The 14,073-nt window shown below is 38.9% G+C and overlaps 1 protein-coding gene across 1 annotated transcript; it reads left to right on the top strand.

Annotated features, from left to right (window-relative positions):
- The first annotated feature begins 3,165 nt into the window (after window positions 1-3,165).
- NDNF (neuron derived neurotrophic factor) lies at window positions 3,166-12,157 on the top strand. Its single transcript, XM_068542330.1, has 3 exons — window positions 3,166-3,353; window positions 8,772-8,896; window positions 10,566-12,157. Exons 1-3 carry the CDS (start codon window positions 3,166-3,168, stop codon window positions 11,957-11,959), a joined length of 1,707 nt encoding a protein of 568 aa, XP_068398431.1. The 3' UTR covers window positions 11,960-12,157.
- The last annotated feature ends 1,916 nt before the right edge of the window (window positions 12,158-14,073 follow it).

The raw sequence follows: 14,073 nt of genomic DNA, 5'->3' as shown, positions 1-14,073 counted from the left end.
TACATCATAGGCTTGTTGCTGGCATTCATGAGATAATAGATATGAAGCACTTAGAAGAGTGCCTGGCATGCAGCACATACACAACAAATTTATTAATATTGTTATTAACTCAAAATTCATCTCTTTTTATTAGCTGATTTAATAAAGAGAAAGTTCCTCCCACAGGCAGCTGAGGATGCTGGGAAAATTCCCACCAGTCATAACTTGCTAGCTCTCTAACTCTGGGGCTGACCTAAATATCCCAAATACCCAGGGGCATTGGGCAGCTTGTCCTGTTCAGCTGTGCAGTGGTAGTGTGCAATTGACAGCTTTGAGGGCAAATATGGGGCTAATGAGAGAAGGCTGCCCTTGAGTGGTTCTAGGGCAAATACTCCCAAGTATCTCACACTCAAGTGCTGCCATGGCATGTTTGCTCTAAGTTCCTAATAAATATGGAAAGCCAAATTCTAACCATTTCTAAAGAGACATATTTTATTATCTGGCCTCTTCTGCTCTCAGGAGGTAAACTTTCAGAGATGCTACTACAAAGTAAACTGAATGTGTTTTATTATGCTGAAATAATAAGTATTTCTTTATAGGGGCGGCATATCAAATTCTATTCAGATTTTCCGTTTCTGTTAGCTACAGGATGAAGGGCATCAGAGGAGAGGGACTGAGGGTCGTTAGTGGAGGTTTACTCCACCATGTCCCTATTTGTTTTTTTATAAATTTATTTATTTATTTTATTTTTGGCTGTGTTGGGTCCCCTCTGCTGCGCACGGGCTTTCTCTAGTTGTGGCGAGTGAGTGGGGGCTACTCTTCGTTGCGGCGCGTGGGCCCCTCACCGCGGTGGCCTCTCCTGCTGCAGAGCATGGGCTCCAGGCGCGCGGGCTTCAGTGGTTGTGGCTCGCGGGCTCTACAGCACAGACTCAGCAGCTGTGGCGCACGGGCTTAGTTGCTCCGCGGCATGTGGGATCTTCCCGGACCAGGGATCGAACCCGTGTCCCCTGCATTGGCAGGCAGATTCCTAACCACTGCGCCACCAGGGAAGCCCCCCCTATTTGTTTTGAATAGGTTCACTAAGCTTTGATTTTTGATCCCCCCCCAGCCATCTTTTGTAGATATAACCTTTGTTTGCTGTTAGTAACTCCCATGAGCTCTTGTTTATATCCCCAACTTTCCTTGGATTCCACCTTGACAATCACCTGGATATCTGAGGGACAGGTTATTTAATGAAACTCAAGGAGGCCTGGTCTTATTCCTAAACTGCTAGCTATTTGGGAAGAGGATTTTAGTGTTCAGTCTCAAAATCATCATTTGTTTTCAGGGTTTAGAGGTCATCCATCCAAATCCTTCATAAAATTGAGGTCCAGAATTTTAAGTGAATTGCCTAAGATTACACTTCTAGTTAGGAGCTGAAACTAAAAAGTCAAGTTTCTTAGCTCTCAGTCAAATTCTCATTCAATGGCAATACAATTGAGAAATAAGGATGGGAAATAAATGTTTGGGCTCTGCAGTCAGATTCACTTGGGTTTATATCCTTTCTCTGCTTATGTTAAAGGAGGTTTATACTTATATAAGAACAGCACCTACTTCACAAGGTTATTGTGAATATTAAATGCAACTTAGCACCGTGTTTTGCACATAGTAACTCCTAATTACTGCAGATATTTATATGGAAAATTGCAGAGCACATGGCAGAAAGCAAATTTTGAAAAAGTAAGTTAAAGGAACTTTCTGAGCAAACTCACTGGGAAAAATTCCTTATCAAACTCTCATAGAAAAAAGAAAAGCTTATTCCCTTCAAAAAAATATTTTCAGTTGTATGAATCTATTTTTGGTAGCACTCAAAGAAAAACTAAAGTCAAGTGATGGTTTAAGTAGAGGTGACCTCATAGCTATAGCAATGACTATTTAGAAATAAAACTGGCATTCTCTTCATTTCAAATTATCGCAAATATTTGCATTTGACTTTCTCACTATTTAAAGTACTTCAATGTAAAAACACTATATTTCCCTAATGCTTGAATTCCCTGATGTATGTTGTCAAAGAGATAAGGGAAAACAACTCCTTACCTAGTTTTTTCTGTGAGGAAAACAGGCACCAAATCCTCAAAGGAAGCAAAGCCTTTCATTAGCACTTGAGGTGAAAAGAACTCGCCTACCTGCGGCTTCCTGTTGGGAAAGGGAAACATGTAGAAGATGGTGTCCTTGAAAACATCCCTACAGCAAGGTGCCCTAAAGAATGATCCATGATTGCTTATAGGATTTTTTATGAAAGTCAGTGATAAATGCCAAAATGTAACTCAATGAAAACTGGAGTGGTAAATATATAACTCTGCTGGAGGTTAAGACAAATGACCTAAGTATAGAACTTTCCAATGGCCTTTGTTTTTTTTTTTGGCTGCGCCGCAGGGCATGTGGGATTTTAGTTCCCCAACCAGGGATGGAACCCTCACCCCCTGCATTGGAAGCGCGGAGTCTTAAGCACCGGACCACCAGGGAAGTCCCCAGTGGTCTTTCTTGATTTGAAGTGGGAATCCAAGCCCACTTTTTAATATGGTAAAAGTTTATATATAAGTGTTGTGTTGAAGAGTCTGGTAAATCTGTAATATTAGACACTGGCAAATAACTCACCTCGGGATTTTGGACAATTGCTTATCCTATAAGAAAGTTAAACTTTATAATCTCTTAAAATCTCTGATTTATGAAAATCTGATTTGCAGAATAATTCTATATATGATCCTTGGTCAAATTTTAAGGAAGAAGAAAAGTAACTGTGTAGTGGTAATTTTCTGGCTCTCAGTGGGTCTCTGTGACTTATGTTATGGCGCAAGCTTTGAGACATTTGTATGGAGATGTCTACAATGACCATATTGGCTTCTGCCATAATGAAGGGGGGCCTTTTCTCTCTGAATACCCGAGGAAGTTAATGCACCAAGAGTCCTTTTGTTTCAAAATCTTTTTAATATCTGAAATTCTGGTGAATTCATTATCGACTTGTTGAAATACTTTGAAAAAAAAAGAACTGGAAAGTTGCCTTGAAGCTCATGTGCATGTATCCAAAATACATAATACAGCTCTTTCTGTCAAAACCAAATAGTGTGAACCCTTCAGAAAGTTCGCAACTTGCCCAAGTGTTTTGCCTGTAAAATTAATGTAAGCAATTCTTTTTGTTGCCCCAGGATGGTGCCTCTCCACTGGTGTATGCTGTGGCTGCTATTACCACTCAGCTCCAGGACCCAGAAGCTACCCACTCGAGATGAGGAGCTCTTTCAGATGCAAATTCGGGACAAGGCATTTTTTCATGATTCGTCAGTAATTCCAGATGGAGCTGAAATTAGCAGTTATCTCTTTAGAGACACACCTAAAAGGTATTCTCCCTGCAGTATTTCCTTTATCAATAAGCTCAGAAAGGGTGTCTCTGAAAAAGAAAGTGACCTTTTAGACTTAGTTTAGGTAATTTGCAATCAACCTCTGGATAGCATGGCCTATTTTTCTCTAAGTAAGAAAATAAAATGGCAGTGCAACATCTAGTCATTAGACATCTCTTTGATTCTCGCTGATTGTGATCTTTTGGGTGGAGAGAGAAGTCCTTGCATGTCTAACATTTTGGAATGATCATTTTCTTTTCTTCAGGATGGTAGGAAATTTCTAAGAATGACTCTACAGGATTAATGAAATTAATTGAACACATATGATCCTTCAAGGGTTTGCATTGGCTTGTAAGGATAATATTTCTTTGATCAATACGATTGGTTCTGAAAGCATCAAACAAAACAGAGATAAAAACTGGCCTCTCGCTTATCTGCACTCCAACATCAACATATTGAACTCACATAATGCTTCTAAGTATTTTGGCCTTTAAAACTTACATATATCAACATATATCAATCAATCAATCAATCATATAAACTAATTATATTTAAAGTTACTTACTTTGCAGTACCCAAACTCCTCTTTATCATATTTCAAAAACAGTTTTTCCTTTTAACCTAGGGCACCTTGGCATTCCAAAGGATAAAACTATGTCATATCATCAATAATCCATTTTCCAAAGATTGAGGTGTATCAAATTATTGTCGTCTTTCTCTTGTCACTTCAGTTTTAATTGACAATTAGAATGGAACGTGGTGCTCCTCTTCCACTGAATGGCACAGACATGTTACCATCCGGTCAGTCTGTGTGAGAGTAGATAATCAGTTTTCATATTTTGACGGGTGTGACCTATTGTTTGGGTATCATTTCAGCACCATCTGAATGAAATTATTTGTTTGCATGAATGTAATAGATTAGGAACTGATTTGTCAGTAATATATAAAATAATTATGACTCTTTCAATGACATTCATAAGAGTGAAGGCACAAAATGCAAGGATGATTACACTAAAGGAACTTGATGTCTTAGTATTTACAGACACGTAGTCTGTGAAAACAAGGAAGGGTAGAGGAGGCAGTTTTAACGATTCAAATTAGTCTTAAATATCAGCTGAATTCATGCCGAACCATTTTGCTTGTCATATTCTTTTGTCTCTTGAAACTTTTGAGTGAATCCAAATTTTTCTTTAAAAATTACTTTGATTTCCCAAATGTACTTGTGCACTGCTTTGCAGTGTTCTTTAAAATATAGCATTCCTCATTATGTAATCATTTCACTTAATCAAATAAATGGTTTATCTTTGATCTTCCAGTCTCTTAAAAATTAAATAAGTTTTGGTTCTAAGTGCTGTCTTAAAATTACATTTTTTTTTCTTTGAAGCAACATGTTTTTATTATAAGACATTTCAATCAAAACAACACATGCTCCTTTCCTCCTTCTGTTTTTATTTCTTTCATTTGTTCATTCTTTTGGGTTTTTTTCCCCCCCCCACAAATCATGATTGGAGACTTTGATATCTACATTTGGATGCAATGTTAACAATAGTTAAATAAAGAGTTGTGGTCACAGTCATTTCTAGGGGTAAAATATGTGATGGGAGAACACACATAGACATTGTTGATATTACAACTACAGATGAAATTCCAGATAAAGTTTGGAAGCAGAGAATAGCAAAAGAAAACAAATTCATTAATTATTCTTATGTTTATACATAAATTCCAAAGTCTAAATGGTTCATGAAGTGTTTATCCCTCAACTCTGGCCTTATAATTTGGAGCATATTTATCACATTTCTATCTCCCTCACTAGCCAGTAAATACCTGGCGCTCATAGATCGTGCCCTATCATCTCTGATTGCAGCTGCCTTCCACCAGTGCACTGTGCATGGTAGACAATAAATGTTTGTCAAATTGTTAAAGTTTATTCAGATTGTCTTTTATCCCTAATCATAAGTGCTTCCATATGAAAATGTTGACTTAGAGGGACTCTCTGATGTTTTCTATGTATAATGATTACCCTGTGGAATGCAAGCATTGTTTTCTCTGTTATTGGTTGCTTATGGCCAGTATTAAAGTTACTAAGACAAAGTTGCATACTTTGGGAAATAAACTACTTTCTTGATTGAAATGAGAACAGAAGATAATAGATGAACATGCACATTGATTTCAGCACTGGTTAGCTCTGCTACCCACATAAAAACCAAAAACAAACAAAACTAAGAAGTTTTGAATACTTTTAAAATTACACGATGCTAAATAAATTATTTTGTCTTACCTAATTGTTTGTAATGTTCATAGGTTCAGTCATGTTTATGTGGTTAATATCACCTATGCAACCTGGCCAGAGGAACAAAATTCTACTCTCCAAAAGTTGACTGAATTTGAAAATTAAACCATCTGACACCTGTCTTTAGGGATGCTTAAGTCCATAAAATTTCCATACAGTAAAGAGTGCAATCATCTAGTTATTTTGTTTGGATGATTGTCTAACTTTACTATATTCCAAACAAGCTTTTTTGCTTTTATAGGATCTTCACTTTATTTGTCCTTCCATAAGCCCTATTTCCACCCTCCAGCTCCTAATTCATCTTGGAATAGTGAAGGGGGGAAGGCACATGTATTTCCATTCAGATTCAGTATCTTCAGGTAGAAACAGACTAAGTGTAGGTATCCTAAGGCTAGAATAAGGTAGGTGTTATGATTCTTGGGTTCTGTTTATTCATTTAGTAATGCATTCATTAAGAAAAGTTTATCAAGTACCTTCTACATGCAGAAATCTGTGCTAAATGCTGAGAATAAAATGACATGGAAAATGAACCCTAAGTGGGCCTTTTTTGGGAAAATGACATTAATCGAATAATAGTATAATATATATAGTCACAAATTGCAATAGGTGCCCAAAGTGAAAAGTATAGGACACTCGGAGTATGTGAGAGAACCTGAGCCAGAACAGTAAGAGAAGGCATCCCTGAAGAAGTGACATTTAAATAGTAGTAAGGGCATGTACATCAACTATATTTCAATTGTAAAATTATTTATTTATTTATTTACAAATATTAGTAAGGACTAAGGGGTGTATTTCAGGCAGAGCAAACAACATCCCACTTGATGATATGACATCATGATATGGCTCAAAGAAGCCCTACGTGGTTCAAGCACAGAAAGCAAAAGGGATAATGACATGACAGTGAGGTAGGCGGAGGCCCCACTGCTGGGGAAGTTGTAGACTCTCTGAACAATTAAGGACTTTTCCTCAAAAGTGAAAAGCTAAACTTATTAATTAATTAATTAAACAAATATTTATTAATAATTATTTTAGTCTCTAAGTCTTCATCAATGAACCAAATGCCCTGCCCTCTTGTAGCTTTCATTCTAGTTGGGGGAGGTGGGAAAATAAAAAAAATAAACAAAGGTATATATAATACATCAGGTAGTGATAAGTGCTTTGAAGAAAAATGAAGAGGAGTAGAAGAGCTTCACGGGTAGGAAGGTGATATCTTACATAAGGGGTCAGAGTCGGTCTATGGCGAGATGGTGACCGACTCTAGAGAAGAGAGTTGACGCAGTGACTGAGCACGTAAAGTCAACAGCTGGAAGATGAGCATCTCAGCTGGAGGAACAGCAAGTTCAGTGGCCCTGAGGCAAGAGTGTGCCATAGTCATTCCACAGAGAGCAAGGAGCTGAGTAAAGAAGGGAGAGAATAGAGGAGACAAGTTAAGAGATTTGGTTGGGCACGCAAATCATTGCAAGTTCTGAATGAGACAAGAAGCTCCTAGAGGGTTTGCAGCGAGTGTGTTCAGACTTAGGTGTACATGGGCATCTCCTCCTGGAAGGAGGTAAATAAACTAAGGGGGTCAAAGTGGAAACAAGACCAGTCAGAAGGCTATTGCAATGCTCAGACAAGAAAAAATGGTGGCTTGATCTGGTGGTAACAGGGAAAGTGGAACAAAGTGATGGACTCTGGGTATATTTTAAAGATGAAGCCAAAAAAAAAAAATAATGACTGCTGATTCAGTGTATGTGGAGTGGAAGAGTAAGAAAAAGTCAAGAATGACTCTAAAACGTTTGTCCTGAGCAACTGGAAGGTTAGGGCTGTCATTTACTGAGTAGAGACAGACTGCAGGAGAAGTTGGTTTGGCGAGAGAATGAGAAGTTTGGATTAGACATCTTAAGTTTGAAATTTTCAGTAACATCTGAAGGAAGATGGCGAGAAGATAGTTGTCTCTAAAATTTAGCTAAGAGTTCAGGCTGACAATTTAAATTGGGGAATCATTAAAATAGAAGAGGTTAAAGCTGTGAGCCTGGGTGAGATCACACAGGGAATGAGCACGGGTAGAAAACTGTGTCCTAGCACGGGCCCTTGGTTCACCCCATGGGTTAGAGGTCGGGGAGGTGAGAAGAACTGCAGAGGAGACTGATGGAGCAGGTGACCATGGTGGTCAGTTTGGAGAGGGTGTTGGGGTGGATATAGAGAGAATCGAGAGGCAAAGAGGTACCCAGGAGGTGCAGTCTCTAGGAAGTGAAACTTGCTTATTTTTTGCCGTGAAACCAGTGAGGAAACCACTGTTTCCTCCCTTGCAAGATTATGGGCTTTGAAAGATAAACAGAATCATCTAAATTATTCAGAGTAAGAGTATATAGCATTGTTATACATAGACAATATTTTTATTCTACTTAAACGTTCTTTTGAGACATCATTTTAAAAATCTAAGGGGAAAGCATAGAGGAGAATGTTTTGTTCTTATAAAATGTTTAAAAATCACTAGGTTATTAATTCAACGGAAAATCTTAGTGATAGAGAAATGTGTCTTTCCACTGACTGACACAGTTATCTTTGCCTTTTAAAAATATTTCTCGAATGGTCGTTAGATACCTCTCTCCAAAAGGATGTGGAATAGTAAAACTGTGAACAAAAGTCAAGATTGTAAAAACATGAATACAGTGTTATTTTGCCAGAGACCAACATGCATTTTAGAAGGACATTGCTGTGAAAATGATCTTTTGGAATGGTTGGTGCTTTAGAGTGCCCTTGGGGTAACATAAATTTATTGTCAAATTTATGGAAAATGCAGTACCTGTAGGGCAACGTACCTGGAAATTCCTGTTGGTTGTGACCTGCTTTGCACTGGTGTTAAATAACACCCCCAAACTGGTAAGTGTTGATTCTTAACTCGAGCAACACCCAAACTCCACGTTTTGGTTCAGTGTCTTTCAATTATCTCACACTGTGTCGATGGTAAATCTGGTCGCAGAACCTTGGGCTATTGGACTTCCACGGTTACTGCTGAAAATATCATGATTTGTTTGATTTTCTGTTAAATGAATACAAATTAAACCAAGCGATTTTCCCCAGTAATCTTGGTTGTAAGTGTTAGGATGAATTACCTCGGTCTGAAGTGGTCCACTTTCACCCAGGTATTTCTTTGTGGTTGAAGAAGACAACACCCCACTGTCAGTCACAGTGACTCCCTGCGATGCGCCCTTAGCATGGACGCTGAGCCTCCAGGAGCTGCCAGAGGACGCGAGCGGGGAAGGCTCAGGTAAGCAGCGCGGTAGATCTGGCCCCAGACCTCTGGATGGATAGCTGAAAGGCTTATGAGACGGACAGCCTTCTCTTAGTAAGAAAAACCAGCATGGATGCATGGGGGAAGCTGGAGATTTGGGGATGGAGATGAGGGAAATGGAGAATGACATCAGATGGTGGTGATTTGGTAAAATAAAAGGTTGAGAGAGACAGGTGTGTGGGCTGAAGGAGTGAGGAAACGCAAGAGGTGAGCTTCCCTGGCTGTGGTTTGCAGTCTTGTCTAACCATTGGACTCACCACTGGGGGCTATATATGCTACTGACGACTGCATCCTACCTCAGAGGTTGTGATATAATTGCCCTGGGGTGGGGTCTGGACATTGGGATGGTAAAAGTTCCCCTCCAGGTGAATCTAATATGCACCCAAGGATAAGAGCCTCTGATCTCAGGGGAATAAAGGGAAGCCACAAAGAGAGAACAAAAGGGCATTGAGCACCACTGAAAGTCCAGGCTGAGAAGAAAGTCAGGAGGAATAGGTCAGGCATTTAAAGAAGATGCAGATGATGGAAAGCAAATAACAGATACAAAGAAATGAGTAGAGTCTGTATGAGGCCCTGGGTTGATACTGCCTCCCTTTAAGGGGCAAAGGCATCCTAGCTTAAAGTGAAGGCTTGAGATTGGTGCCATGACAGGATGGTAGCAAGCTGGATACTTACAGTGATGTGGGAACACTGTAATTAGGAAAATATTGAAAGGGCACATGGGAAGTGATGAGATTGAGGTAGAATGAATAGTCACATGATGATTGTGTTAATTGCGTGGTTTAGGAATATGAAATTCTACATACCTCACTCTCAACCTGCAGTGATCAGCTGGAAAAGATCCATTCCCACTCTGGCTACACAGTCCTTCTCTGGGTCTTCTAACTCTAACACTGATATCTGTGTGATATCTGATATTAATAGTAACAAAAAATGGAAAACATTATTTTAGTTTCAGTACTTTCCCTATATTCCTCCTGAGCACGTGTTCTACACATTGAAAATTAGGTCCTCTTACTGGTGCTTTATATTCTATATTTTAATGAGATTGTCCAGTCCTACTAACAAAAGTGAAATTAGTGAAATGGCTAGCCATCCAAGTGCAAACTGATAGAATCCTTCTGGTAAGCAGATTGACAGTAGGGATTAGTCTCTAAGAGGTTTGCAGTCTTTGACCTAAACATTCTACCAGCTGGAATCTATCCTGAAGAAATAATGTAAAATCAGAAAAGCCTTACATATATAACAGCATTATTATAATGGTCAAAAATTAACCAACAGTTTTATTTTTATGATATAATATTAAGTGAGAAAAATGGAGGTTTCTCTAGGTACGTATATGCATGATAATAAATGTTATAAAGTTGCAGAGAAAAATAAGAGAAAATAATACCAACTGTATAAACATGTGTAGAAGGAAGACTGATAGAAATAGACCAAACTATTAATAAAGGACTATCTGGATCTTGTACGAATGGATGATTTTTTTAATCTTGTTCTCTATCTCCCAGTTTTCTACTGGGAACATGTATTCCTTTTATAATGGAGAAAAACTCAATTAAATTGTCTTAAGAACACAGTCTAAGGTTGGCAAGCCACAGCACATGCCCTGACGTGTAGGCTGTGCTTCTCTTGTGTCTTTTAGGGGATCCAGAGCCTCTAGATCAGCAGAAGCAGCAGATCATTAATGTGGAAGGCACAGAGTTATTCTCCTACAAAGGCAACGACGTGGAATATTTCATATCTTCTAGTTCTCCATCTGGTTTATATCAGTTGGAGCTTCTTTCAACAGAGAAAGACACACATTTCAAAGTATATGCCACCACAACTCCAGAGTCGGACCAGCCCTACCCTGAATTACCTTACGACCCAAGAGTCGACGTTACCTCCCTGGGATGCACCACGGTCACTTTGGCTTGGAAACCGAGCCCCACGGCCTCTTTGCTGAAACAGCCCATTCAGTACTGTGTGGTCATCAACAAGGAGCACAATTTCAAAAGTCTCTGCGCGGTGGAAGCGAAGTTGAGTGCGGACGACGCTTTCATGATGGCACCAAAGCCCGGTCTGGACTTCAGCCCTTTTGACTTTGCCCACTTCGGATTTGCTTCGGATGCTTCAGGTAAAGAGCGCAGCTTCCTGACAAAGCCGTCTCCGAAACTGGGGCGGCATGCCTACTCGAGGCCCAAGGCTGACATTCAGAAAATCTGCATAGGAAACAAGAACATCTTCACCGTCTCGGATCTGAAACCCGACACGCAGTACTACTTTGACGTCTTCGTGGCCAACAGCAACAGCAACATGAGCACTGCTTACGTGGGCACCTTTGCCAGGACCAAGGAAGAAGCGAAACAGAAGACAGTTGAGCTGAAAGATGGGAAAGTTACAGATGTGTTTGTTAAAAGGAAGGGGGCAAAGTTTCTACGGTTTGCTCCAGTCTCGTCTCACCAAAAAGTCACCTTCTTTATTCACTCTTGTCTGGACGCTGTCCAAATCCAAGTGAGAAGAGATGGGAAACTTCTTCTGTCTCAGAATGTGGAAGGCATTCGACAGTTTCAGCTGAGAGGAAAACCGAAAGCCAAATATCTCATTCGACTGAAAGGAAACAAGAAGGGAGCGTCTATGTTGAAAATATTAGCTACCACCAGACCCAGTAAGCAGTCATTTCCCTCTCTTCCTGAAGACACACGCATCAAAGCCTTCGACAAGCTCCGTACCTGTTCTTCGGCCACCGTGGCTTGGCTAGGCACCCAGGAAAGGAACAAGTTTTGCATCTACAAAAAGGAAGTGAATGATAATTACAGTGAAGACCAGAAGAAAAGAGAGCAAAACCAATGCCTTGGACCAGATACAAGGAAGAAATCAGAGAAGGTCCTCTGTAAATATTTCCACAGTCAAAACCTGCAAAAAGCAGTGACCACAGAAACAATTAAAGGTCTTCAGCCTGGAAAATCTTACCTGCTGGATGTTTATGTCACAGGACATGGGGGGCACTCTGTGAAGTATCAGAGTAAAGTTGTGAAAACCAGGAAGTTCTGTTAGTTACCTTGTATAGAGATATATCACTTAGAACTCCAGGAGAGACATTAAATCACTTTAAGTATAAACTGACTACTCCCACAGCTGAGAGAAGTTGTGACCTGTACTTGTACTATGGAAGAAAGGATATCAACTGGTGTATATTGATGTTTATATAAGTAATTGTTGGAGGAGACTTGGTCTAGTGTGCCCCAATGGTACCTAGCGTGCATCTGATATCCACTGATGTCAAAGAGAAAGGACATCTTGAAGGAACTGCCATCCCTTGCTTTGACCACTGCATGAACTGCTTCTAAATTATTTTATCACCTAAAAATTTTGAATATGCCATTCATTGCACACATCCACAAATGCAAATTATTCCTCTCAATAGATGCTAGGATATATATAAATTATTTTATAAAGTCTTGTTTTAAATGTCAGTGTTTCTATGATTGTAAACTATTAAATTCTTTTCCTGTTAAAGTACGGATCTAATCTAAGTATATTAAGTGGACAGCCCTTTAGTCAGTTCTATTGCTATTGTAAATTCTTATCTGTTGAGTAAAATGTTTAAATACTGTATGTATCTCATGTACAAAGTTGACATACATTATATTCATGTATATAAAATTAAAGATATTAGATTATATACTGTTCATTTTCCCAAGCAGCTACCTTGGTGTATTCAATTTCTATTCTGTCCCCCAAACTGCGCCTTTATGTAATTTTGCACCAGGTTTGACCCTTTTTTTAATAGTTAAAAGGCATGCTGCATCTCTCTAAAGTTACTGTGGCATTAGAGACAGTTATTGAAATTTGTATTTTGACATTGAATAGGAGCTAGCTGTTGTGAGAATTGAGAGCGCACCAATGGACTTAGAATAAGACAAGCCTCAAAATACTGTAGCTCGATAAGTATTCAACAAATCGTCCTTAACAACCTAAAATATATTACCTTTATTTTAAAAATAAGCATCTATTTTAAGTACAAAATTGGGATATGCCAAATATTTTCCAGCTGCTTGAATATTAGCAAAATAATTGTTTTGATTTCTACTGGGAGCAACTAAGCAACTACCAATTAGGACTGTAATCAGTAATGAGAAAAATATGGAAGCTGCTGTTTTGTAACATTAACAGTCTGTTACTTTTAGCTTTGATTTCTCATGAATCTTCAAAAAGTAATTTAGGTGTAAGATAAAATTTAGGCAAATAATAATAGAAACCTTCATTTATCAAAAACTCTTTACAGAGGGCAGTTTTAGATAGTTTCATTCTCCACAGGTTCTATACATGATGTGTCATGAAAACACTGGAGGATTCAGAAGAGTCTGGGATTTACAGTCAACTAGGCTATGTGGCTTTAGGAAAATCTGTTACCTCCCCTTGTTCCTCTTTCCCATTTATAAAATTAGGTGGTGATAGATTTGGATAAGATGATATTATAGGATACCTTCTATCATGAGACGTTGTCTTTTGTAGAATTCTATGATTCTAAATTAGAAAGTGTTTCTGTAACTACAAGTGGGGCAGGTGTAATTCCTTAACCACTACATTTCCCCTATGTGCTGGCACCACCTTTCATGTGGTGGGCGTACATGAGTAGCATTCTTACGGAGTATAAAGTCACTATGCCTTGGGGAGCATAAGTGGTGGTCCTTATGAAAGGACCACCGTAGGAGAAAATATCCCCCCTAAAAATGTGTCATCCAATTCATCAGTGTTAAGATATCAAAACAAAATTTATCATATCCGTATGAAGCATTATGACACCTGAAATAATTTTTTAAAAGGAAGAAAGAGCATGTCCCCAGTGACCACATAACCAACCAACTTGGAAGGAGAACTTTAGAATTGACAATGTCCCAGAGACCTTCTTATCCTAAGTTATAAATACGGTGCCTTTGGAAGGAGAATCAACTTTCTCATATTACTCACCAATATATTATTACAGAGCAATGTGCTAAATGGGACTACAGTGAATCAAAGAGTTATTGCAGCTTCTGAAGGTGATGGACTTAACTCTCAGATATTGCTAAATGCCTGGGAAACGCTGGGAGCCAGGCCAAGTCAATTTAACCAAGCTTTTATTTTTTAGCCAACTGGGATGGCAGTTTCTATGTAGTCTGGATATA

This window comes from Eschrichtius robustus, chromosome 4 (assembly GCF_028021215.1).
Source record: "Eschrichtius robustus isolate mEscRob2 chromosome 4, mEscRob2.pri, whole genome shotgun sequence".
NCBI classification, from domain to species: Eukaryota; Metazoa; Chordata; class Mammalia; order Artiodactyla; family Eschrichtiidae; genus Eschrichtius; species Eschrichtius robustus.
The sequence above is the reverse complement of the archived record's forward strand: the minus strand, read 5'-3'. Positions and strand labels throughout refer to the sequence as shown.

Coding starts and splice junctions, on each gene's coding strand:
- NDNF (XM_068542330.1), top strand. CDS start 3,166: ATGGTGCCTCTCCACTGGTGTATGCTGTGGCTGCTATTACCACTCAGC. Junction 3,354..8,771: donor TTTAGAGACACACCTAAAAG/GTATTCTCCCTG, acceptor ACTTTCACCCAG/GTATTTCTTTGTGGTTGAAG. Junction 8,897..10,565: donor CGCGAGCGGGGAAGGCTCAG/GTAAGCAGCGCG, acceptor TGTGTCTTTTAG/GGGATCCAGAGCCTCTAGAT.